At 38.4% G+C, this 23,687-nt stretch overlaps 1 protein-coding gene across 1 annotated transcript; it reads right to left on the minus strand.

The window, feature by feature from the left end:
- Positions 1 to 836: 836 nt before the first annotated feature.
- Positions 837 to 18,096, minus strand: TPH1 (tryptophan hydroxylase 1). The gene is made up of 11 exons (XM_058546080.1): positions 17,965 to 18,096; positions 14,123 to 14,161; positions 13,328 to 13,511; positions 11,312 to 11,412; positions 8,879 to 8,946; positions 8,535 to 8,731; positions 6,034 to 6,169; positions 5,193 to 5,319; positions 3,376 to 3,471; positions 2,502 to 2,635; positions 837 to 1,011 (listed from the first exon to the last, which is right to left on the minus strand). The coding sequence occupies exons 1-11, from the start codon at positions 18,079 to 18,081 to the stop codon at positions 837 to 839; spliced, it is 1,374 nt and encodes a 457-aa protein (XP_058402063.1). The 5' UTR covers positions 18,082 to 18,096.
- Between the last annotated feature and the right edge of the window lie 5,591 nt (positions 18,097 to 23,687).

Raw genomic sequence — 23,687 nt, forward strand, 5'->3', positions numbered from 1 at the left:
CAATATGTGGGACTGCATGTCTGAGTACAGGGCCTTGCAAGTGGCACCCCCACCAAGTTCCCCATAGCTCCATGAGTAGGACAGATAATCTAAAACAAAACCAGCATCATGCAACACCATCAACAGGAAAGAGTTTCAAGGAGGGTGGTCACTTGGAAGGGACTCCCTAGTGGCTACAAAATAAAAGTCCCAAATTCTTAGCCTGATCTCAAGAATTATACCACAATCAACCTTTCCAGACTTTGCTACTATTTCCCCACAAGACACTACACTTGAACTAGACTACTTGCTCTTTACTGGGTATGTTTCATGTGCAAAGGCCTCTATGCTTTGCTCATGCTAGCAGCAGAGACAGCTGGTCTATCAAGTTTAGGCATGTGAATGTGACCAAGCTTGGCACAAACTCAGCAATAAGTTAGAAACTTCAGAAATAAGAGGATCTTAGGTAACAATATGGGTCAGCTCCATAATATACATTAAGGTATTTTAAGTGATCAGAAAGGTCATTTTACTCAAGAAGGATTGGAAAAAATAGAATCAGGCTGGGACTGGATCTATCCATTGGGTCAATCAACTTCTCTATGAAAAACAGGTGGCCAATGACTTGTATGGTATATGAATCACATTTCACTAAAGATGTTAGAAAAAAAAAAATAGGTGGTAGCTAGAGTATCCAGGTACAAATTTTCAAAGACTAATGATCCATTGAGAAATAGAAGTAGAGAATATTGTTTGGCTGCTGTCCCTCCACAACCAACTCTTTAAGAAAAGCAAGAGTTGGCCCACAGGCCTCTGAATTGATGCTCAGCTGTTCTCAGGATTAGGACTGGCAACAGTCAGATGCTCAGCTGCCCGCCAACCTTAGCAAGGGCGTCACTGACAACATCGAGGTCGTGCTGCAGCTCGTTCATGGCGCTGGTTATGCTCTTGGTGTCTTTCAAGATCTGAATACTCCGTGTATATGGATTATACTTCACTCCAAATGGACGCTTAATTGTTTTGGTAAATTCTCTATTTAAGAAAACAAATAAGAGGCAATCAATTTCTAGGCGGAAAATGATGAAAACTAAATAAACAACAGCAAACCTATTTCACACACTAGGCAAAAGACAAATCTTCCTTAGATGTTCGTGTAACCAATCTGCCCTACTTCCCTATACTGCATGTGCAGAGGGCCCCTGGAATCCCACACAGGTAGAAAATCTAAAGTAGATATGGATACATCTACCCCTGCGTTACTAGGGAACGATCCTGTAGATGGCTTTATTAATGATTTATTACTTTATACAGTAAGGAGACCAACCACAGTAACTTTGTCAGTAGACAGTGACAACATTTGACCACATAGTAACAGACCCCTCAGTTGTGATTTACATAACTACACCTACGCGCTCGCGTGTGCACACACACACACACGCACACACACTGAAACAGGCCAGGAACAGTCCTGCCTCCTACACATGTACATTCTTTCTGTTTACAATATTTTCCTCTAGACTTCTCTCAAATGACCTAAATTCCACCTTTTCTTCAAGTATTAAAGTTCTGCCTTCTTTATCAAGCCAACATTTGAATCTCTCATTTGCACCCCCAAAACAATTGTGTTCAGGACCCCTAAGGACACAGCTGAGGACAACTGTACAGGAGTAGGGCCTGAAATCCAGTTTGCAATCCACTTGGTCTTCCCAGAGGGGACCCCTCCTTTCAATTTGCACGAAGGAGCCATATGTGCTAGAGGAAGCCCTGCTGGTATTGTTATTTGGTTCTGTGCATGGCCTAATTCCTCAGCTAAGGGAAAGTCCCTAAAAGACAAGGAGTATGTCTTCAACCCCTGTCTATCTCCATCGTCACAATGTGGCCTCATGACCCCTCCACCAATTGTTTTGTTGATTCTGCTTCTGCAGTCCTTTCCTTTCCTACTACCTCTCTCTTTAACAAGTTCAGGCTTTTATTTTCACCTGAAGTATTGCAAGAACCTCCTCAGCAGTTTCTCTGCCTCCAACATCTTTCCTTAACCACACACTTAGCTGATTAATAGTTAAGCAGCTTTGAATGCCTTGCACACATCTCCTGTATTTTTCTACCTCCTTACTTTTTTTATGCTGTCCTTTGGCCAAAAAGTTGACATATCTAAATCCTATCTAGCCGTCAAATCCTTTCTCAAATGCTATTAAGCTTTACCTGTCACCTCGGCTGGAATAAATTGCTCTTGAATAAAATGCAGAACAACGTGTCATTGTGTATAGTTCATTTTTCTTTTAGATTACAAACTCTCTGATGGTAAGAAACCAGTTTCTTAATGTATCTGATTCATATTTGCAACTACCACACATCATAGTAAACCACATACTCTAAATATTTGTTGTGAAAGGGAGGTGTGGTACAGGCAGAAGGCGCCTAGAGGCTTCTCAATATCCAGCTGCTTGCTTCTGTGATTTGCTACCGTTATTGGACCTGTCTTTTGCAGAGGACAATCAAGGCACGAGGAAGACATACTTTACCTCATCTTCTCCTTTGCATCTTCAAAGCTTTCAGATACAAAATAGACATCCTGAAAGGCTGTGATGAGACACTCCTGTTTGCAGGTAATCTTGGGATCAAAGGGCTTTACTTTGGCATGTCCAGAAAGTGCATGCTGGAGGACAAAGAGTTTGTGAATCAAACACTATCTGTTTTCATAGATCACAGTCTACACACAACTGCCAGAATCAGCACACCTCTGAATGTATTACTAATGCACTGGCCCCAATCTACAATTCCAAACTTATTTCCTACAGCTTTATTTAACCTACAATATACACCAGCAAAACAAATGGCTTGCTGTTCTCCATAAATGCCCCAAGATCACCTCCATTGTTCCAACACTCTTCTCCATGTGGGAGGCACCCAAGGATCCTTCTTTCTTTACTTCTGCATTATGGCACCTACTTTCTGCCCTGCACGAGTTATTCTTATACACGACTTGTCTCCACCACAAGGCGATCAGCTCCCTGAGAGCAAGACAGTGCCTTGGACAGTATTGCAGGCTCATCCCCCACTCAGCAAACATAAGTTAATTCTTTTATTGGATAAATAGTAAATCTCAAAGAATTCCCTAGAAATTACAGAACTTACTGCTAGCTAGCACACCAAAAATGGTGAGGAAACAGCAAGACCTCATAAGTGAAAGCTTTAACATACTTTTTTATTTAAGATATATATATATATATATATATCAAAAAATTTGGAAAATAGAGAAAAATGTCTCTTAAGTAATGTTTACTGCCACCCCAAGTATTTTCTGTAGTAAGCTCTTGTTCAAATCCAAAAACAATTTCAGGTCATATCAATTATATGAAGTGGGTATGGTTATGCGCAAAGATTTACAACTCTTACTTTGAGTTCGCTGATAGAAGAGAGTAATCCAGCACCAAAGACTCTTAGCTGCCCATCTTGTTTACACAGACCAAACTCCACAGTGAAAAAGTAGCACTGCAAAAGGACATCAACATTACTTTCACATCCTGAACGACTCAATTTAAAACAAATTACAACTCTTCATACCTGACCCAAGTACCCTGGAATAACATCCAAGACCCCCAGACTAGCTCACAAGTATTTCCATAATTGGCCTTGTTCTAAACCAGCACTTCTCAAACTTTTGTTCCCAGGACTCTTACTCTTAAAAATTACTATGAAGACCCAGGGGCTGGCCTGGTGGGGTAGTGGTTAAGTTAGCACACATTGCTTTGGCGGCCTGGGGGTTTGCAGGCCCAGAACCCAGGCGCGGACCTACACACCACTCACATAAGCCATGCTGTGCCAGGCGTCCCACATATAAAATAGAAGAAGATGGGCAGAGATGTTAGCTCAGGGCCAATCTTTCTCAGCAAAAAGAGGAAGATTGGCAACAGATGTTAGCTCACCTCCTCCCCACACACACACACCCCCACACACACAAAATTACTGAGGACCCCAAGACCTTTTCTTTATCTGGGTAATAGCAAGCTATATTTATCGTATCAAAAAATAAAACTGAGAAAAAATTTAAATGTTTACTAATTAATTTTAAAATATAATAAACCATTTTATGGTAACATAAGATTTTAATGAAAAGTAACTATAATGCACAAAACAAAAAAAGATGAGAAAAGTAGCATTGTTTTACATTGTTACTTGTCTGGCTAGATATTATTTAATGTCTGGCTGGAAAATAGATGGATTCTCATATCTGCTTCTGTATTTAGCCTGTTGCAATATGTTGTTTTGGTTAAAGTATATGAAGAAAATTCAGCCTCACATAGATAAGTAGTTGGAAGAGGGTTGAATATTGTAATAGCCTTTTCAGACAATTGTGGATATTCTTCTTTGACACTGCATCAAAACTCAACCAGTGGTAATTTCTTAAAGTTCAGCTGCAATGTGAAATCTGAAACCATATCAATGAACTCCATTACCTTAATATCCACTTTGTACTTTGAACGGATCTTTTACTCAAGGACCCCAGGGGTCCCCAAACCACAGTTTGAGAAGCACTGTTCTAACCATCTAGCCTATTTCACACCACCTCCCCTACCCTCACACACTCTGCTCCAGCTTCTTGTCATTTCCCCAGACACACCAGGTACCTCCTTGTCTTTCCTTGTGTGCCCTCATGCTGAGATGCTCTTCCTTCGTTCCTCAGCACATGAGAACATTACTCATCTTCCCTGGGCCAGTCCAGATGTCCCTCTTCCCTGAAAACTTCCCCAGGCGTTCTCTGTGCTCCCAGAGCACTCTGCCTGAACTTCTCTCGACTTCCTCTCCTTCTAACACAACTGTCTCCTCAAGTAGTGTGTAGGTTCCTTGAAGGCAGGAACCAGGCCTTACTCATACTTATATTTCCAGCATGATGTCTTGTACTTAATGCTCAAAAATATTTTTAGCATCATTTTTATGGAACCTCTGATTTTTATTGAAAAAAGAAGATATACAAACTACTAACATTATTGTACTCCAGTGTTTCTCTACCTTTTTTTAAAGCTCATGTCTCCTTTTGATAAACCTTAAAATTTCACATCTTCATTTAATGCTATTTAAATCATTTAAATTAAATATGAGCAAAGACAAATTTTCTAGTGGTCATTTTGAATATGTACTTTAAACGACCCAAATACTCACATCCCACCCCAGTTAAGAATCACTAATCTATGCAGCTATTTCCAGATTTATACCGTTGCCAGGTTTTGAACAGCCTCCTCTGAAGCTCCAAGGGAAGCCAGGCCAATTTCTTGGGAGAACTGAGCAAAACTAGGTTCAGCCAAAAGGGGGACATGACCTAAGAGTTCATGGCAGGTATCTCTGAAAAAGAGGTACAACTGTGTCACACTGTGATGCTTAACATAAATGCACAATCAACCATTCCATCACATCAAAATCTGATCTTACTTTTATTCAAATTGTTTAGGTGGTATTACTTTGGAAATGAACCACCAAGGATGCTAATAAAATAAAGAAACTATTGTGGTTCAAAACCTTGGCCATTTCCAAACACACATACATAAGTGCATACAGATACCCATAGACAGCCACATGCCCCCCCCCACCCCACCCCAAAATCAGGGCTCTGCTCAAATGTCACCTTCTCAGCAAGTCTTTCCCTGATCACCCTTTCAAAATAGAAACACGCTCCCAAGCACGCCTCTATCCCCTCTCCCTGCGTTATTTTGCTCCGTGGTACTTATCACCATCTAATGTAATACATATATTTACTGGTTTATTATCTATATTCCCCACTGGAATATAAGCTCTATGAAGGCAGAAGTTTTTGTCTGATTTTTTTCAGTTATATCCCCTATGCTTAGAACAGCATCTGGCACCTAACAGGCTGTCAGTTAGTAATAGTAACAATAATGGAGAAAATACATTGAGCATGGAGCATGTGTTATGGGCCAGGCACCCTTCTAAATGCTTTACATGTGTTAATTCATTTAATCTTCACAAAAAACTCAGGAGGTAGGTACCATTACTACAAATAGCTATTTGACGAATGACAGCTGAAGGAGAAGTACTTACGGCTCTGGGGTGTAGAGGGGATCTGAACTATGCCTCACATACTGTGTGCAGTGAAAGACTCGAAAGGCTAAGCCTGATAAGAAATCTCTGGGTGATAAGTAACCAGCCACAGGACGGATGGAAAAACCCGTGCGCTCTGCAAAGCAAAGGAGAAGACAGAAAATCTTCACCAGAACTGACCGTTTACTGCAACACTTTAATTCTGCCAGTGGCACCAAGTAACACTTTGAGGGAGCACTGGAAACTAAAATTTACCATATGTGTACTACAGGGAAGTAATAGTTATTAAGCACTTACCATGGCCACGCAATGAGTTCGGCCTTACATATCACATCTCCTTTCATGTTCATAGTATGAGTTAAAGTTTATTTTCCTCATTGTGACAATTATAAAACTGAGGCTCAGAGACTCAATATTGTGCCCATGATAAAGGTAGAATGAAAACTCAGGTTTCCTTATATTACACCTTGCTGTCTCCCTAAACAGTTCAGAATATCCCCTAGACAATCTTACTGTCTTTTTAAAAAAACTCACTAACAAGATCTATTACTTTAGATCAGACCTATTCTTGAATGTATGCCATTTTTAGCCAGTACTACTTCTTGTAGTTTCTTTATTTTCTCTAAACTGGATGGCACTCTTCCATCCCCCAACAGCTAAGACTGCATGCCCACTGGAGACGGGGCAGGCTACTAGGCTGCAGTGGCTCAGGGCATCTCTATAAGCTCCCATCTTGCCATTCTTTTCAAACCCTCACAGTCGGGCATTCCAGTTCCACCCAGTTGCTTTGTACTTGGATTCTCCCACTCTGACGGGCAGACTTCATGGTCCAATAGAACTTTCCACAATGTTGGGAATGTTCTATATCTAGGCTACCCAGTAGGATAGCCTCTAGCTACATGTGACTATTAAGCACTTGAAATGTGGCTAGTGCGGCTGGGCAACTAACATTTTGATTTACATTAATTTTAATTATTTAAACAACTACATGTCTAGTGGCCACCGTATTTGACAGTGCAGGTAGTCCCTTCCAACTGATGTTTTGTTTGAACTCTCTTTTAATTTTGGTTTCTCTCCTTGACACTTTCCCTTGAAACAACTTTAACAACTTGTTCTGTAGCCAGTAAAAGCTCCAGGCCTCAAGTGAACAGCTTTCAGTTTTGTATCCATAACAAGTATTTCCTTTCCTGTCATCCTTCATCACTGTTTTGTTTTGTTTTTGGTAAGGAAGATTGGCCCTGAGCTAACATCTATTGCATATCTTCCTCTGTTTGCTTGAGGAAGATTGTCCCTGAGCTAACATCTGTGTCAATCTTCCTCTACTTTGTATGTGGGACGCCGCCACAGCATGGCTTGATGAGCGGTGTGTAGGTCTGCACCTGGGATCCAAACCCACGAACCCCGGGCTGCCAAAGCGGAGCACACAAACTTAACCACTATGCCACTGGACCAGCCTCTATTTTTTTAAAATCTAGTTTTTTGTAGGAACCACTTAGATGAGTTCTTCCTTTGTAAAAATTATATTGCCTTTTCCTTTTAGTCTGTCTTAGTTTTGTGTATAGCGGTTGAGTAATGAGAATTATGGAGTTGAATAGATATGCAGATTTTTATAACAGTCTATGTGAGAAATTCAAAGATAGTAATTTCAGACCATGACAAAAATAAACTAAACTCTATTTGAGTCAAAAATGTAACTTCTTTTTTTCCCCTACGGTTCTAATCTGCTGAGATCAAAGGAGATATTTATTTTTCTTACATACTATAGACCCTGGAGATCACTGATCATTTTCCTTCCTATACTAGCTAGAAAAAATAAGGAGGCCTGGATCAAATAAATATGAAGCACTTACAGGAGCACAATTGTCCTTCCCCTTTGTTTATGCCTCTGCTAGTACATCTCCTCCTTTGGGAAAATGATAGAATCTTGGTATGGAAAGAGCTGCAGAGATCACCTACTGCAACCTCCGCCAAGGTGCGTGACTCTCCTCTACCACACCCCTGACGAGTAGTGTGAAGCTTGTGCATGAACACCACCAGGGATGGGGAACCAGCCGTCTCATGAGCCTGTTCTATTTTCAAATGGCTCTTTTAGCAAGGTCTTCTCCATTTTGAGCCAAAAGTTTACAGTTTCTATTCAATAGTCCTTTAGTTTAGGGCCACATAGTAATCCTCTATTACGTAAAAATGATTGACAAATATTTAAATAAAGCTGTAATGTTCCCTAAATCTCCAGGTTAAACACCCTAAAAGTCTTTCAAATTTTATTTATATGATACATTTTTCAATCCCCTTATAATTCTGCTCACTTTCCTCTACACTTGCTCCAGGTTATGAATGTCCCTCTTCAAATGTGATGCCCAGTACTGGACCCAATACTCCAGGACAGAGTACAGGAAAATTCTGACCTCCCATATAACTGCACTTTGTGCCTCTATTAAGAATTCTGTCACGATCAAACAGAGTTCAACATTCCCCTTCCAAAAAATTAGTTAGCTTATTACCTTTTAAAAAGTTTGAGACATCTTCCAATTGTGGGATATTATCTTCCCGGTATCCACAATGTTTAGAAAGCAAAGGTAAGTTTTTGAGATACTCTCTGCAGGCATGGGTTGGGTAAAGTTTGTTGAGCTCTCGGAACACCGTACCCCAGGTCTTAATCTCCTCTTCAGTGAATTCAACCTTAGGAATGAGGTCTCCACTAATGAGATAAAGGGAAGGAGTTATTTTGAATTAGCATTCAATAAACAGTAGCACTTATTTTCTATTTACTAAATGAGCATTATCTACTCTATTCATTTATTTTATTATTTCAAAGTTGGATAAGTTATTTTTACAATACACTTACTGTTTATAGTTCATAGCCAAGTCTGCAAAATACTTTCGTCTTTTACGATAGACATTGTCTTTGAAGCCCTGATAATTAAAGAAAAGTTTTTAAATGTTCATACGAAAAAATACTTGACAAATGATATATAGGAAGCATTTCATTATTACTCGAGCTATTATATTAAAGGGCTACATAATTGTTATTATGAGCAAGCACTGTTACAAATTTATGATCATTTTTATTTTAAAGTCAATAATACACTACAGCTTTATACTATAGTGGCTACAAAGATCAAAGGTATGGGCCGGCCCCATGGCTTAGCAGTTAAGTGCGCGCGCTCCGCTACTGGCTGCTCGGGTTCGGATCCCAGGCGCGCACTGACGCACTGCTTCTCCGGCCATGCTGAGGCCGTGTCCCACATACAGCAACTAGAAGGATGTGCAGCTATGACATACAACTATCTACTGGGGCTTTGGGGGAAAAATAAATAAATAAAAATTTAAAAAAAAAAGATCAAAGGTATTATTGATACAAAGATACTATAGTGGCTACAAAAATAAAACAGTTTGAGGAATAAGAAAAACACCACCCTAGTTAAATACACGGCTCTTTTCCAAGGGTGAGATTTTTTTTCTTAATGGTTCAACTACATTTTTAGTTATATTTTCCTGTAATAGTAATTAATACTAAAATAGTAATTAATAATCCTTGAAATCATGACTCAACTGAATCTAGCCTTAGATTTTATTGCAAAATGCAAACATATTCATCATTTACAAAAGCAAATAATGATAAGAAAAAAATAGACAAAATAGTAACATTAGAATTTATACCTATGAAAAATATTTAAGAAAAAAATAGACAAAATAAGGCATCAAAAAGCAAAGCCCAGGAGCAAATAGCCAATAATACAACTACTAGGAAAGAAGGGGAGGACACCTGAAAAGAGAGAATGAAACTCATCTCTAATACAGATGCATGAGCCCCTACTAGGCACCTGGCCTATGACAAAAATTATATGGCCTTTGGTGGCTGGCTTCTTTCACTATCATAACATTTTCAAGGGGCATCCATATTTTAGCATGTATAAGTATTTCATGCTTTTTTATGACCAATAATATCCCATTTTATGGACATATCACACTTTACTTATCCATTCATCAGTGGATGGACATTTGAGTTGTTTCCATTTTTTTGCTATTATAAATAATGATGCTATGAACATCTGTGTACAAGTTTCTGTGTGGATGTATGTTTTCAATTCTCTTAGATATTCACCTATGTACCATTGGTGATTTTTAGGCAGAAGATAGATAACGATCCTATTGAGGTTTTAGATCATTCTAGTGACTATGAGGAGGATGGATTTGAGATGGCGAGACCAGTTAACAGATATGGTAGCAGGAATGAATAAGGAACAAATTTAAGCAATATTTAAGAGGTGAAAATCAGCAGGACTTGGTAGCAGATCAGTAAAATTTATTTACTCACCTTTCCAAAAACATGCCCCAAGTTTTCTTGCCTCTGAATCTTTGCTTATATTGTAATGAACTGTCCTTCCTCTCCATCTCTTTCCTGCCAAAATCCTTTAAGTCCCAGTAAAAATGTTGCCTTTCTCTGATCTCTTCAGCTAGAAGTCTTTGCTCTCTTGTGTATATTTCAAAGCAATCTGTTCATGCCACTTAGCACACTTTTCACCTTTTATCTTGTGTGTGTTTATTTATATATGTGTGTTTTATCTTTTCAACTAGACTGTAAGCTCCCTGAGGGCAGGTACAGCAATTTATTAATTCCAATAGTGACTCAATAAGATGTTACAGAATAAATGGATGGATCAGCTGGTGGTTAAGGCAGTATATGATCACATTCACACAGCTAATAAGTGGAAGAAGCTAGATGATATCCCTGGTCTGTGCAATTCCACTATTGGCTCTCTTCTCTCCACCCCTCCCAGGATCCTAGAGCTCCATAAGCAATCCTAATGCCCTGGACTTACTAACTCTCCAACTCATGCCTGTACTGTATCCCATATAATTTTCCAAGGAAACAACTTTCTAGTTCATCAACTGCCTAATAAACCAATTATGCTGGGCAGTGTGAGTACTGTCTTTCTCCTTCCTATTTTTACTCCCCTTTCTAAAAACTCATGTCATTTTAATTCAAACTGACTACAGACACTGTCTTCATTTTAGGATAAGTCTTGGAATAGCTCTAAATAATAAGAATGCTAGGCATGGGACAGATGTTTTGGAGCCAATGAAGTTAGGTGCTCCTCAGGCAGTTAGTCTCAATTCCACCAACATGGAGGCCTACTAACACTTCCTGAAATCTGGATTAAAATAAGATATTATTTAGTCTAGAATGAGCACTTTCTCCAAAAAAGAAAAAGTTGCCCTTATTTTTAGTTTGCTTTAAATTATTTTCATGAAAAAATTTATTAAAAATATTTACAGGATGGTCCGCATCTAGTTCAGATCCATACATCAGAACTCTGTTGGCACAATGGTCCAGGTCAGAAATCTTCTTTGGAAACCAAGGAACAGTTTCCATATCTGCAAAATACAAAACCACTAAAAGTCGAGGAGACAATTTTAAATAAGGCAATAAGGAAGAAGAAATTAAGAAAGCTATAAATGCATTTGGATGAGACTTTTAATTTTAGCTCGTACATTGAGGTAAAATTTATACAAGTAAACTGCTCTATTTCTAGTAAGTAAATTTTATTCAAAATTTTTGAGCTTTAAAATTTTTTGAGCCTTCAGGTTGATTTACTATCAACCTGTTGTTGGAGAAATGCTCTACTTTAATAATAGACCAAAAGTTCAAAAAAATTTTTAAGCTACATATTTAGTTATCCTAAAAAAACAGAATAAATATGTACAACTTTACAGACTAAGTGCAAATTTAATAAGAACTTTCAATGTTAATTTTTGTTGATGAAAATGATCTTGGAGATCATTTATATCTTTGCCACTTTTATCTGTCACCATTCCCCAGATACAAGGCCTCCTAAGACTCTGGGGTTTTGCATATGCTGTTCTTTTGTCTGGAATACCTATCCCACTCCCATTTCCCACACTATTCCATCCTTCTATTTTCCTGAGACTCTCCTCATCTTTCAAGATACAAATCAAATGAGCCTGTAACTGGAGCTAATTCTCTGTCCTCTGGGTTCCCATGACACTATATTTCTAACTCTCTAAAAGCTTTCACTATATTTTATTATAATGTATCTGTTTATCTATCTGTCTTACACAAAAGAATGGGAATGACTCTAGGGTAGAGAGTATATATTTTGGTATCTCCATTTCTTAGTAGAAATATCTGATACGAGTAGCTGTACCCTAAATATCAACTGAACCATTTAGCTTCTATAAAACTCTTCATTTTATAGATGAGGTAAGCAAAGTCCAGAGAGGTAAAGTAATTTCTCCAAGGTGACTCATTTCCAATGGATGAAAGAGGACTAGAACTCCATCCTTCTTGCCCCCGTTGAGTGCTCTTTCTAACATATCCAGAAGTGACATTCAAGAGATTTAACGAATACAACAGGGGCACCAGTCACTCAAAATAGACACAAGCAGAAAGTCCTAGGCTCCTGCTCTGCCAGGTGTTAACCCTTTAGTTGTTTGTGGTGGGCACGGGACTCCTAGGGGAGGATCAGGAGCACAGGGGTTTCACACAAGGTGGGGAGCACTCACAGGACCCAGGGAAGCAGCTATCTGCCAGCCAGAAATGAAAGTATATCAACATTGTAATAGCTTATAAGGCCAGATGAATACATAGCAGATGAATATCAGCTTGGATTATACCCCAAATATTGTGACCTAATCTGAAGGGATTATTTTAAATTGAGTACCATATATGAAACCTGGCTGAATTACCCATTTGTCTTTGCCCCAAGTAAACTACCAGAGTTTTTTTTCACAATAGAAGATCTCAGCCTATATCTTTGTGATCTGAGTGTCTGAAACCTCAGAAAGCTTTATTGCTTTTCCAATTGCTTTTGTTGGGAGTGGGGACAGAGAGGAATGTTGTACAGAGTGTATTTCATATCACAGTTGTCAGCAGCTGTCAACATTCTCAACAAATTCAAATATTCACTGACTATCTGCTAATGCTAAGCCCTGTGAGAGGTTCTAAGTGCTCAGGGACTGTGAATTAGAGGTTTGTTAAACAAGAAATGCTTGATATTTGGAAATGGAGATAACTGATTTCTAACTCTGTTGAATTCTTTCTTATACTGAAAGTTTCCTTTCACTTCTCTCACACGTGATAAAATGCTGCTTTATAATTTTTCTTTAGCATTTTGAGCAATTATATTTTGTATTCCTGTCACTACCAGACTGTAGATAATTTGAGGAGACAGTATTTTATTTTTACTTTCATGCCTTCAAGATAAATATAAGATTAGACACAGATGATGAACTTAATCTTCTGAGTAGTATTTTCACTTTTCGAACTTACCATCTTCCTTCACAGTGAAATTATCTAGTGGATTCACAGAGAGAACATTAGTATGAGACTTCAACAGATGAAAAATATCATTCAGCTGTTCTCTGTTGATATCGCAGTCAATAAAAATCTCAAATTCTGAGCTTCTCCTCTTTGATTTTCGGGACTCGATATGTAACAGGTTCACATGCTTCTCCTGTGTAAAGCAGGTCAAGATTATATGTGATGGCCTCAGGTGGTAATAGTCTCCGAGAAGCTTGCTTTCATTACCATTAAAAGTCAACTTCATACTTGTTATAACAGCCAAAGGGGAAAAAGGCTGTTTTTAGTGCTGTCAACAGTAAAATAATTCTCCCTAAATATTAGGTACGTTTGGGAGAACGTTTGGGAGAATTATTAGGTCAACAGCAAAATAATTCTCCCTAAGTATTAGGTACGATTCAAAAAAGTTTGAAAAACTCATCACACCCTCCAGAAACTGATAAAATCACACCCACTAGAAGTCCCTCAGATTGCCAGAATTGATTGGTATTCAAATCAAAATACCAAGTCTCCTAGATAAAAAGAACCTTTTGAAAATTATTACAAATACAAGCCAGTTTTCAAAATGTGATATTAATGTTAGTCCTTTAGAAAGAAAAGTTTCCTTTGAAAAAACCCATTTAGTAAAATTAGAAGAACAGCTTGAACCCAGAGTATTTAATACCTCCAATCTCTTAAGCTACTAACTTAGCAACCAGCTGAACCAGATTGCTGCTTCTCATCTCTTCCCACGCAGCCTGAGCTGTGGGTGACATGTGTGCAAACCTGTGGTAGGAGGGTATCTTCTCTTACCAATTTGGGCAGCTGAGGAAAAACACGGGTGACATAACAATGAAACATAAGAACCAATCACTCAATGGTTAACCTAAAAAATGATAAGGTTAGAGTAGACGATTTCCAATATTAACCAGTTCAATCTAAATTAACTTAGCAAACACCTCTGTAGCCAGGTAAGAGCTGTGAAGCATACAAAAAAGGGTAAGACATACAAGGAGTTTATAACCTAGTTGGCTAACATGTGAAAGACTAAGAGAAAACACGAGTAGTGAGTGTTCAGGTGCAGAAGATGTTCAGTGAAGGGAAAAAGCATCATGGGTTAGAAAAAGCAGAAAGTTCTATGGAGCAGATAGGAAGTGAAATGAGTCTTAAAGAACAGATAGAATGGGAAGACAGAAGGGAAGGAGGAGGATTCCAAAGAGGAGGAACTGTACGAGCAAAGGTAGGGATGAGATAAGGATTATCAGGGAACATGAACCAATAAGAAAGGAGAGTGAGTGTCAGGGATGTTGGGGAATTGGAATAGGCAAGGTTTATCCTGGAATACAGACTTTATCATGGAACCAAGAGGAAAGCCAGTTACAAAATATACTGGAATTGATCAGGAGTAAAGGAGAGTTTCATTTAGTCTATTTCTTATGAAATTTTACAATAATGCATTCATAAATATTTTCTGATTGATGACTTGAATTATAAAGTTAAATTATGTTTTTGGAGAAAAAGCTGCAAAATGTCAATTCTTCCTAAATTAATCTATAAGACAAATGCTATCAAAATCAAAATCTTGATGGAATTTGGTGAGGAAATGTAACTAAATAATTTAAAAGTCCATTTGGAAGAAAAATTTAGTTCAGAAGATCCAGGAAAATTCAGATAAAATAAGAGTAATAAGTGAGATTCCCTATCAGATATTTCAATTACATAGGTAGAGGCAGAGAGAGATTAAGCAGTTTTCCCAAAGGCATGCAGCCAATAAGTGTCAGAGCTAGAACTCAAACCCAGGCTGTCCAGCTGCATAGTCTATGCTTTTAAACTCTATGTTGTAATCCTGCTGTACAAGAAAGGAAGAGGCAGAATAATGAATAATATGGCTGTTCTTTGAACAAGATTTACATAATCTTAATAATAAAAACACTAAAAACTGACATAGCCAAAAATTGAGACATAACTACATTGGGAAGGTGAGGGGAAGGGAAGTTGAGGGGGCCACTGGAAAGGGAGTTGTGTCAATAAATCTAAATCTTTACTTCCATTGTAGGAAATCAATAGGAAATATCCACAACTGAAAAAACTAAGAAATAGCAGCATAATAAGCATATTGTTTATAAATATGGAAGTAAATACTAGAAAATATAGTTAAAAGAGTTGAAAATAGGGGCTGGCCCACTATTTTATAGTGGTTAAGTTCACGTGCTCTGCTTTGGCGGCCCAGGGTTTGCGAGTTCGGATCCCGGGCACGAACCTACATACTGCTCATCAAGCCATGCTGTGATGACATCCCACATACAAAAAATAGAGGAAGATTGGCCCTGAGCTAACATCTGTTGCCAATCTTTCTCACCAAAAAAAAAAGAGTTGAAAATGGTTGCCTCCTATAGGCTAAGGATAAGTAAAATGAGTGGATGCATCCCGGAACACTACACACAGTTAGAAGAACGAATGAGATGGACACACAGCAGCATGGGCAGGTCTTCCAAACACAAGAAGTGTATCATACAATAAAATTTATATAAATTACCAATACTGCACACATAAAAAATCTACACATCCCAAAGTACACATAAAAATAATTCAATGTACAGATTAAACATATCAAAGCAGTTGTCTATCAGAAGAGAGAAATAGAGATCGAGTGGAACAAGGATTTAAAGCAGGAGGAGGCTGTATAAATCAATGACAGTCACACGTGATCTAGTGAGTATGATTAACTCAACCCTCTGTACTCAAGTTTAACCAAAAAATTAAATGGAACTCAGGCAGGAAGAGAGATGAAGCAGAATACTGCTGTTTTCTTTACAAGCTTTATTGTGTGGGTTGACTTTTTAAACCATGCACAAGTGTTCTTTGATTAGAAATAAAATAAAAAATAAACTGGATGGAAGAAGAAATAAAGGTATATTATTTAAAGACTCAAAGGTAATCAATAGAATAGCTTAAAATAATCATGTAATTATCAAATTTTAGGAGGAGTAGGAGGGAGAAGTGAGGAAGGTGGTATCAGGATCATTCACAATAGAGAGTAAATGAATATTGTGTAAAGTTGATAAAGAGAGCTGTAAGAGCAATATTTACATTTTATAAACTCACTACCAAAAGAACTAAAGAACAGAAAGAGTTAAAAGAGGTTGCCTCCAGGGCCGGCCCTGTGGCTTGGTGGTTAAGTGCGCGCGAGCTGCGATGCTGGTGGCCCGGGCCCGGATCCCGGGTGCGCATCGAGGCACCACTTCTCCGTTCATCCTGAGGCCGAGTCCCACATACAGCAACTAGAAGGATGTGCAGCTACGACACACAACTATCCAATGGGGCTTTGGGGGGAAAAAAATAAATAAATAAAATCTTTAAAAAAAAAAAAAAAAGAGGTTGCCTCCAGGGAGGGGGACTGAGGATACGGTGTGTTGGGTAGGAAAACTGATGCTTTTCTAACTCTTTTAGACTATTTGTCCATATTTTAAAATCATAATTCTTTGAAATATTTTCAAATGGTTATATAATATTATATCATACGGATATAAACTTGATTTTTAAAATAGCTAACCGTGTATTGATAATGCACTTACCTATATTAATTCTATTAATTCTCACAATGACCCTATGAGGTAGGCAGAGTTCTTGTTTTATAGACGTAAAGACTGAAGCACAGGGAGACTAATTAATTTGCCCGTGGTCACTCAGCCAATAAGGGACAGAGCAAGGATCTGAACTCAGGTGGTCTGCCTTCAGAGCCTAAAAGCTTAACCCCAGTGATGTTCTAGTAGCATAATTTAACCTGTCCCCTACCTTAGGACAAGCAGTTTGCTTATAATTTTTAGTTCCTATAAATAAATCTTTGTGTCCCTAAGCCCTTAAACTAGGTTAGGTCTCCCAGTTCAACACTAGCATAGCGCCTGGTACTTCTCTTTTAGGTCACTTTACACACATGTAATTATGTATTTCCTATGATATTTGTTTAGTGTCTGTCTCCCCCTCTGGGTTATATACATTGTGAGGGCGGGCACCGTGTCTGCTTGGTTCAGGTCCACATCCTTAGGACCTAGCAGGGTACCTGGCACACAGAAGTACTCAATAAATGTTGATGTTCTGTCTGACTGACGCCTATTTCCTTAAGATAGATTTATGGAAGTGGAATTACTGGGTCAAAAAATGTGAACATTATAAGGCTCATAATACATATTACCAGATTGTTTCCCTACACATTACACCAATTTACCCTCACACCAAAGGTATATTTAAATGCCAAATGCATTGAAGCTTTGACAGTAGGGAACAGTATAATTGTAGACTCTTTGCTATTTTGCTATATAAAAAATATCATTAAATGTGTTAATATATCATTAAAATTTTAATATTTTGTTTAATTAAAATTTCCTTCTCCAAAATCTATGAAGTGAATCTTTCCTCCCCCATTTCTTTCTTAGCTATTTGTATCTCCTCTTCTGTAAATTGTTTGTATCTTTTGCACATTTGTTAGAATTGAGCAATATTTTAGAAATTGAAGTGATAAGAAATTTCTATAGTCCATCTCTGAAGAATTTACAACCATTTCTATTTTAAATATAATTTCAGAGACTCATTTTAGAATAGTTTTATGCAGCAATATGGAGAGTGCTTACCTGGAAGATTTTCAAGGCTTTTATAAGTCCTCCAACTTCATTCTTTAAGGAAAAAATGAGGGTTGCTCTTCCCCTTTCTAAAGAATGGTCTTTGTTCTCCTTATTGTCTTCAATCATGATGAAGTTGGTATACTTCTCTAAAAATAAAATATGAAAATATAGAGAAAGGTCTAAAAAAGAAGTTGTGCAATGTAGACAATACTTGATAACATAGACAATATTTGATAATATTTGAAACTAAAACAATATTTGATAACATTAACCAAGTTTTAGTTTCCTCACCTGTAAAACATGGATATGCAGATACACTGGCAAGACTGTGATGAGACCAAAGTAAGATAAAACATTGCCTAGCATAGTGCCCGGAATGTAATAGGCATACAAGACGTGCGAGCACCTACTTTTTCTTTTTTTCTAATCCAGTCCTTTCAGGGCACGACTCAAGCCCACGGGCTTCTTGCAGGTGTCCTGACGACTGTGGCCAGACTTGCGCGTTCTTCCTCTATGGAAGCCCACCTCCTCCTCTCCCCCGACAATTTTAGCACTGTGTTATACTGGGTCTTGAATGGCTTCCCCAAGTGTTTTATTCATACGTGTCTTCTAACAAGGCAGCAAGCTCCTTCAGAACAGGGACAAGCCCTTCTACAGTATTTCTTTTATAAATTCAAGATCCTGGACAGCTCTGGACACATGTGGACTAGAAGAATAACTACACCGAGAGAGTTCTGGTTCCATATAAGTATCCCCTTTCCTCTCTGACTGTGGAACCCCCTAGGTCATGGGCCCTGAAGCCTTTTCAATATTGGCCTGCAAGGGCTATATGATTATAAATCCAACTCTGTGTGTGTGTGCGCGTGTGTGTTTTGGGGGAGGTGAGGATATTGTGGGGGATAGAAGTAGGGTACAATAACTTCGTATTGGTGACCTTTAGTTGAGAAATACACACTTGAGAAATAAGATTTGGATTAATAAATGGAAACAGAACATTGAGGATTCTTATTAGTTTTCTTTTGGTTATTAATTTTTCCTAATCGCCCAGTTTCATGTCGTGGTTCTAGCAGAATTAACCTTTAACAGCTTAAATTGAGGTAAGTGATTCCACTGTCTTTCACCTGCTCTCACTCATCGATCCAAGCCTGCAGCACGACCACTCAGAGCAGGTATGATGTAGGCTTGAAGCCAGACAGACCATGTTCCAATCCCTCACAGCTCAATCTTCACTTCTCGTGGAAGCTTCCCTGACCTCCCCATGTCAACTCCCCTTCGTGCTGGTCATCATGGCACCATATGCCTCCCAGTCTTAAGAACAGGTGCAGTTGCAGCTCTGTCTGGGTGAGTATTTGATGATGTCTGTCTCTCCAACTAGACAGTGAGGTCCATGGGGGCAGGGATCACATGTGCTTTTACTCACCATTGTATGTCCACCCAGCACAGTCTCAGCACATTAGGCCCTGGATAGATGTCATCGAATGAATAAATGAGTGAAAGATTGATTAAAGACATGGTCCCCACACTCAGGGAACCGGAAGTCTGGTGAGCGAGTGACAATGCAGATGGATAAGCACTCTAACAGGGAACACCAGATGGCATAGTGATGGCAGTGACTAGATTGATTATTCTGGTACATGTTCAGAGATGCTTCATTGAAGAAGATGTGTTTGAACTGGATCTTAGAGAAAAAGGGGGGAAGGAGTAGATGAGGAAGTGAAAGACAAAAGATGAGCAGGGGACCACCCACTACAGAGCAGTGGGAGATCATGTAGGCAAGGAAAGTGGGGCCAGATCCTTCAAAAGGCTCTGTGCAGGTAATACAGGGAGTTTGGACTTGATCTTCTATGCCCATCCAAATACCTATCTAAGACCCATGGCCAGGCTGATCAAAGGCTAAATGAGAAAAGTAAGGACAAGGTAGTTTTCCATTTAGCTGAAGTCCCAGCTTTGAAATGCTTTTCTATAGGATGATGCAAAATGAGGGGCTTCATGCATTTCTGTCTTTCTGACCAGAGAGCTTTTGTGAGTTTTCTCTTTCCTCCATAAAGTCTTTTTCTTAACCCATACTATGTAACATTTTGGGACCCCGTATAAGAGGCAGGCCCAAGAGACCTATCTGTCTTAATAGAGAGTATAAAGTACCAAATATGGCTTAGTCATTTTCAGCTGTATGGTCTTAAACATATGGCTTACTAAATTTGCCAATGGAATACAATTCTCAGTTTCAGAATTCAGTCTTTCTGACACCTTTGGAATTTAGTTTAACAAATATTTATCAGGCATGTGCTAAGTTGAAGGACTGCTACATAGAAGTTCAGAGACTTTGGAGATAAGAAAAAAAAGAAATTCCCCATTTTATGATGGCAAGATTCCCTCCATTCTTAGCAACCCAAGAGGTGGGTAAGGGAACTGACATTTGTCAAATGTCTATAAATATAATGCACTAAAATTATCTCATATAATTATCAGAAAATCTTGGTGGGAGGGGATAGGAATTATATCCATTTTATAAATGAGAAAAATGAAGCTTAGAGAAACTAACTAACCTGTCCATGGTCACACAGCTAGAAAATGTGAGAACACATATTTAAAACTATGTCCTCGAAAATGCGAATGTTAACACATGGATATGATTTCACTGGGGTTACCCTAAAAATATTCAGAAACACAGACGGTATAACAAAATTCCTGGCATCTAGTTGAAAGCTGCCTTCTCAGAAGACTAACTAGATATCTACTTTGGCTTCTTCTCAACCACCTATTTATGCTGCAAAACAGTGTAAGGAAATATCTGGAACGTGAAGTTAGACATATCTAATCACTGGTCTGACGTTTATCAGTATATGACATTGGGCATGCTACTTAACCTTTCTAATATAGCAAAGTTCCCAAACAGTTAACCAGAACTCATAACATCAAAACTCTTTTACACATTTTAAAACACATCATGTGACTTGGTATTTAAATGTTTTCCCCACAGAAGAAACTAGGCTATTTCAGCTACCAAGAAAAGAAGGAGACATACAATTCAAAATTTAACAAATATTGAAATATTTATTACTCAAATGAATTATTGATTCATTGAGTTTAAAATCAAAACTGCTTAGATATTTTTAATTGTGTCAATTTATTCTCTACAACTAAAACAATCTCTATGTGAAATGCTTTAAAACCAAACGATCAGTTAAACTTATTAACAGTGTGGATTTTTCTGTGATTCAAATGATTACTAATGGTAAAATAAGTGAAATTTCAACCCAAGTGCATTCACGTGTATAAAATACCATAGTCAGTGTTAGGACAGTAAAGATTAAAGAACAAAGAAGATAATTTGCCTCCAAGGAACTGACACACATATGTATGTCGGGGGGTGGGAGAGACAGACTTTCCAATAATTACAAATAAGTAGAAGAGAATGGGACCCTGAGATCCCAGCTATGATATCTGAGGGGCACACCCAAGCCCCCTACTTCCCCACCCCGTGACCAATATCCCATGAGATTCTAAAGATGATTGGAGATGGCTTCTGGCCTGTCCATAAGTCTCTGATCAGAAAGGATTATGGGCAAGAAGCAAGAGATTCTAAGAGAGAGCTTCAGCTTCAAAGGAATTGACCATTTCTTAAGGTAAACTCAGTATACACAGGAAATTCTGAATTGGTGGCTCTGGGGCTAAAAATTCAGGAATGGTCTCAGATACGCATTCGCAAAATGCTTTTATAAATGTGAAAACTTTTGGAAACATTTCTCATCTGTCTAACTCTCACTCGAAGACCATGGACTTTTTTTTCATGCAGAGTACGGGTAACTTTGTCCTATACTATGCAGATGAAACAATAAGAGAGATGTAAAATAATATAGCATTTTGCTGATAATAAATCCATCTACAAATCCATCTAGGCAAGCTATAATTTCTGTGTGCATCAATTTCCTTATTTGCAAAATTAGAGGGAAGATAATTGCCACCAATCTCATGGTTATAAGGAGGATTAAATATATATAATATATATGAAATCCTTAGAACAGTTGCCGACCTACACTAAGTACTCAACAAATATTAGCTCTAATAATGGGAAGTGCATATCAAATCTCCTAGTCTTCAAAACAAGAGGAAATGTTAAATGTAATGAAATTGACATTCTAAATTCCCCTGGCTAAGAGTGTTCCTTGCCCTGCGAATTAAACATTTTATAAGATAGTTATAAACCTATATCTTATAGTAGCAAACACATGGAATTGCTGTTTTATGACATAAAATGTAAGTATTCTTTTGTCTGAAGGTGATTTTTCAGTTTCATTAGTTTATTTATTATGAAACCCCTAAAGTGTAAGTTCCAAATCCCAAGTGAATAATTTAGCAATTCTTTTGCAAACAAACAGATGAAGACCCCAAAGTACAATTTACTGAGTCAGCCTATACTTATTGAGGGCCCATTTCCCCTGATATTGTCACCATGACATGCTGAAGGAAGAGGATTCTGCAAATATAAGCTATTTCCTGGCCCACCACTATCTCCATAATGTAAGCAAACTTTACAACTGGGAGCAAGGATCAGAGAACAGTAAAGAAAAGCGATTTTTGCCAGTCAGTGGTGACACCGACAGAGTTTCAGATCTCCTGACAGTTTATCCTTCAACTCTTCATATAAAACTATATAAAGATTTCCTTTCACATTTCAAAACTGGCCCTTAAGCTCCCCTGACAGGAGCCATTGTAAGTCGCTACTAACAGTCATGGCTGGTCTAACTCCATCCCTTTGGGGTTCATAATTCTCTCTTCTTTCCCTGGTTCTGGAATGGATCTAGTTTTGCCACCATCATCTCCCTAGTGGGTGGAGGCAGAGGAGGGTGAAGGATACATTAATTGAATATTTATGATGTGAAAGGCATTTTATATTGAGATTTGGAAACATTCCTATCCCTCTTGTTAAAGTCAATATAAGAATGAGGTTTCTCAAAAAGAACTTTTGCTAAGAAATTAGAAGAAAAGAATTCTCACCTCCTCCCGCTTGCCACTCCCCCCCCCCCAAAATAAGCTTACAGAGCATAGGACTTTGATCTTTACTAAAATTTGCCCATAACTTTGCCGAGTTGACAGAGCTTATGAGGCATCAGTTCTCTTTCCTTTATTCAACTAATCCAAACGCCTTTCAGAACCTCAACATTTTCCCTTGTCACTTTTTTTCCTTTCCCCCTTCAACTTACCTAGCCCCTCCTACTCCTTCAGGAACAAAACCCACAGTACTAGCCTGGTAAGATAAAAGCCTATTAAGTTTCCAAGGGGGCACACTTGTTTGAATCCTTGTCTCCTCAAAAGTATATATTTTCTTTTCAAAGCAACACCTAATAGGCCAATGCCAACTGGTACTTTCCCTTTTCCTGTGAGGGCAGGGAGTCATTCTCCTGCTGCATTTCCAGGCCTGAGTAAAGATGCACTGGTGTGAGAACACGCCATTAGAAATCAGGAAGACACACTAAGAAGGTCAGAAGACCAACAGCCCCTTGGTAGAGTAGAGGTCAAGGTGTATATATTGACTAACTCTTTTCTCCCCTTAATCAATAGCAAGTGTAATTTAAATTTATCTGATCTAGGAAACAGAAAGCACTATCAAATTAAAGTATTTTGAAAGCATGGATGCTGTCTGAAGACAGAACTAAAAGCTGTGAGGAGGACTGGTGTGGAGGGACAGAATCCTCCAGAGACTCTTGACTTTTCTATTCTAAATGGGGAAT

This window comes from Diceros bicornis, chromosome 7 (assembly GCF_020826845.1).
Source record: "Diceros bicornis minor isolate mBicDic1 chromosome 7, mDicBic1.mat.cur, whole genome shotgun sequence".
NCBI classification, from domain to species: domain Eukaryota; kingdom Metazoa; phylum Chordata; class Mammalia; order Perissodactyla; family Rhinocerotidae; genus Diceros; species Diceros bicornis.

What these genes read in the sequence shown, in the direction of transcription:
- TPH1 (XM_058546080.1), bottom strand. Translation starts at nt 18,081, where the DNA reads ATGATTGAAGACAATAAGGAGAACAAAGACCATTCTTTAGAAAGGGGA. An exon ending in AAGCCTTGAAAATCTTCCAG is followed by an intron (nt 14,162 to 17,964) that starts GTAAGCACTCTC and finishes GTTTTTCCTCAG; the next exon opens with CTGCCCAAATTGGTAAGAGA. An exon ending in AAGATACCCTCCTACCACAG is followed by an intron (nt 13,512 to 14,122) that starts GTTTGCACACAT and finishes TGCTTTACACAG; the next exon opens with GAGAAGCATGTGAACCTGTT.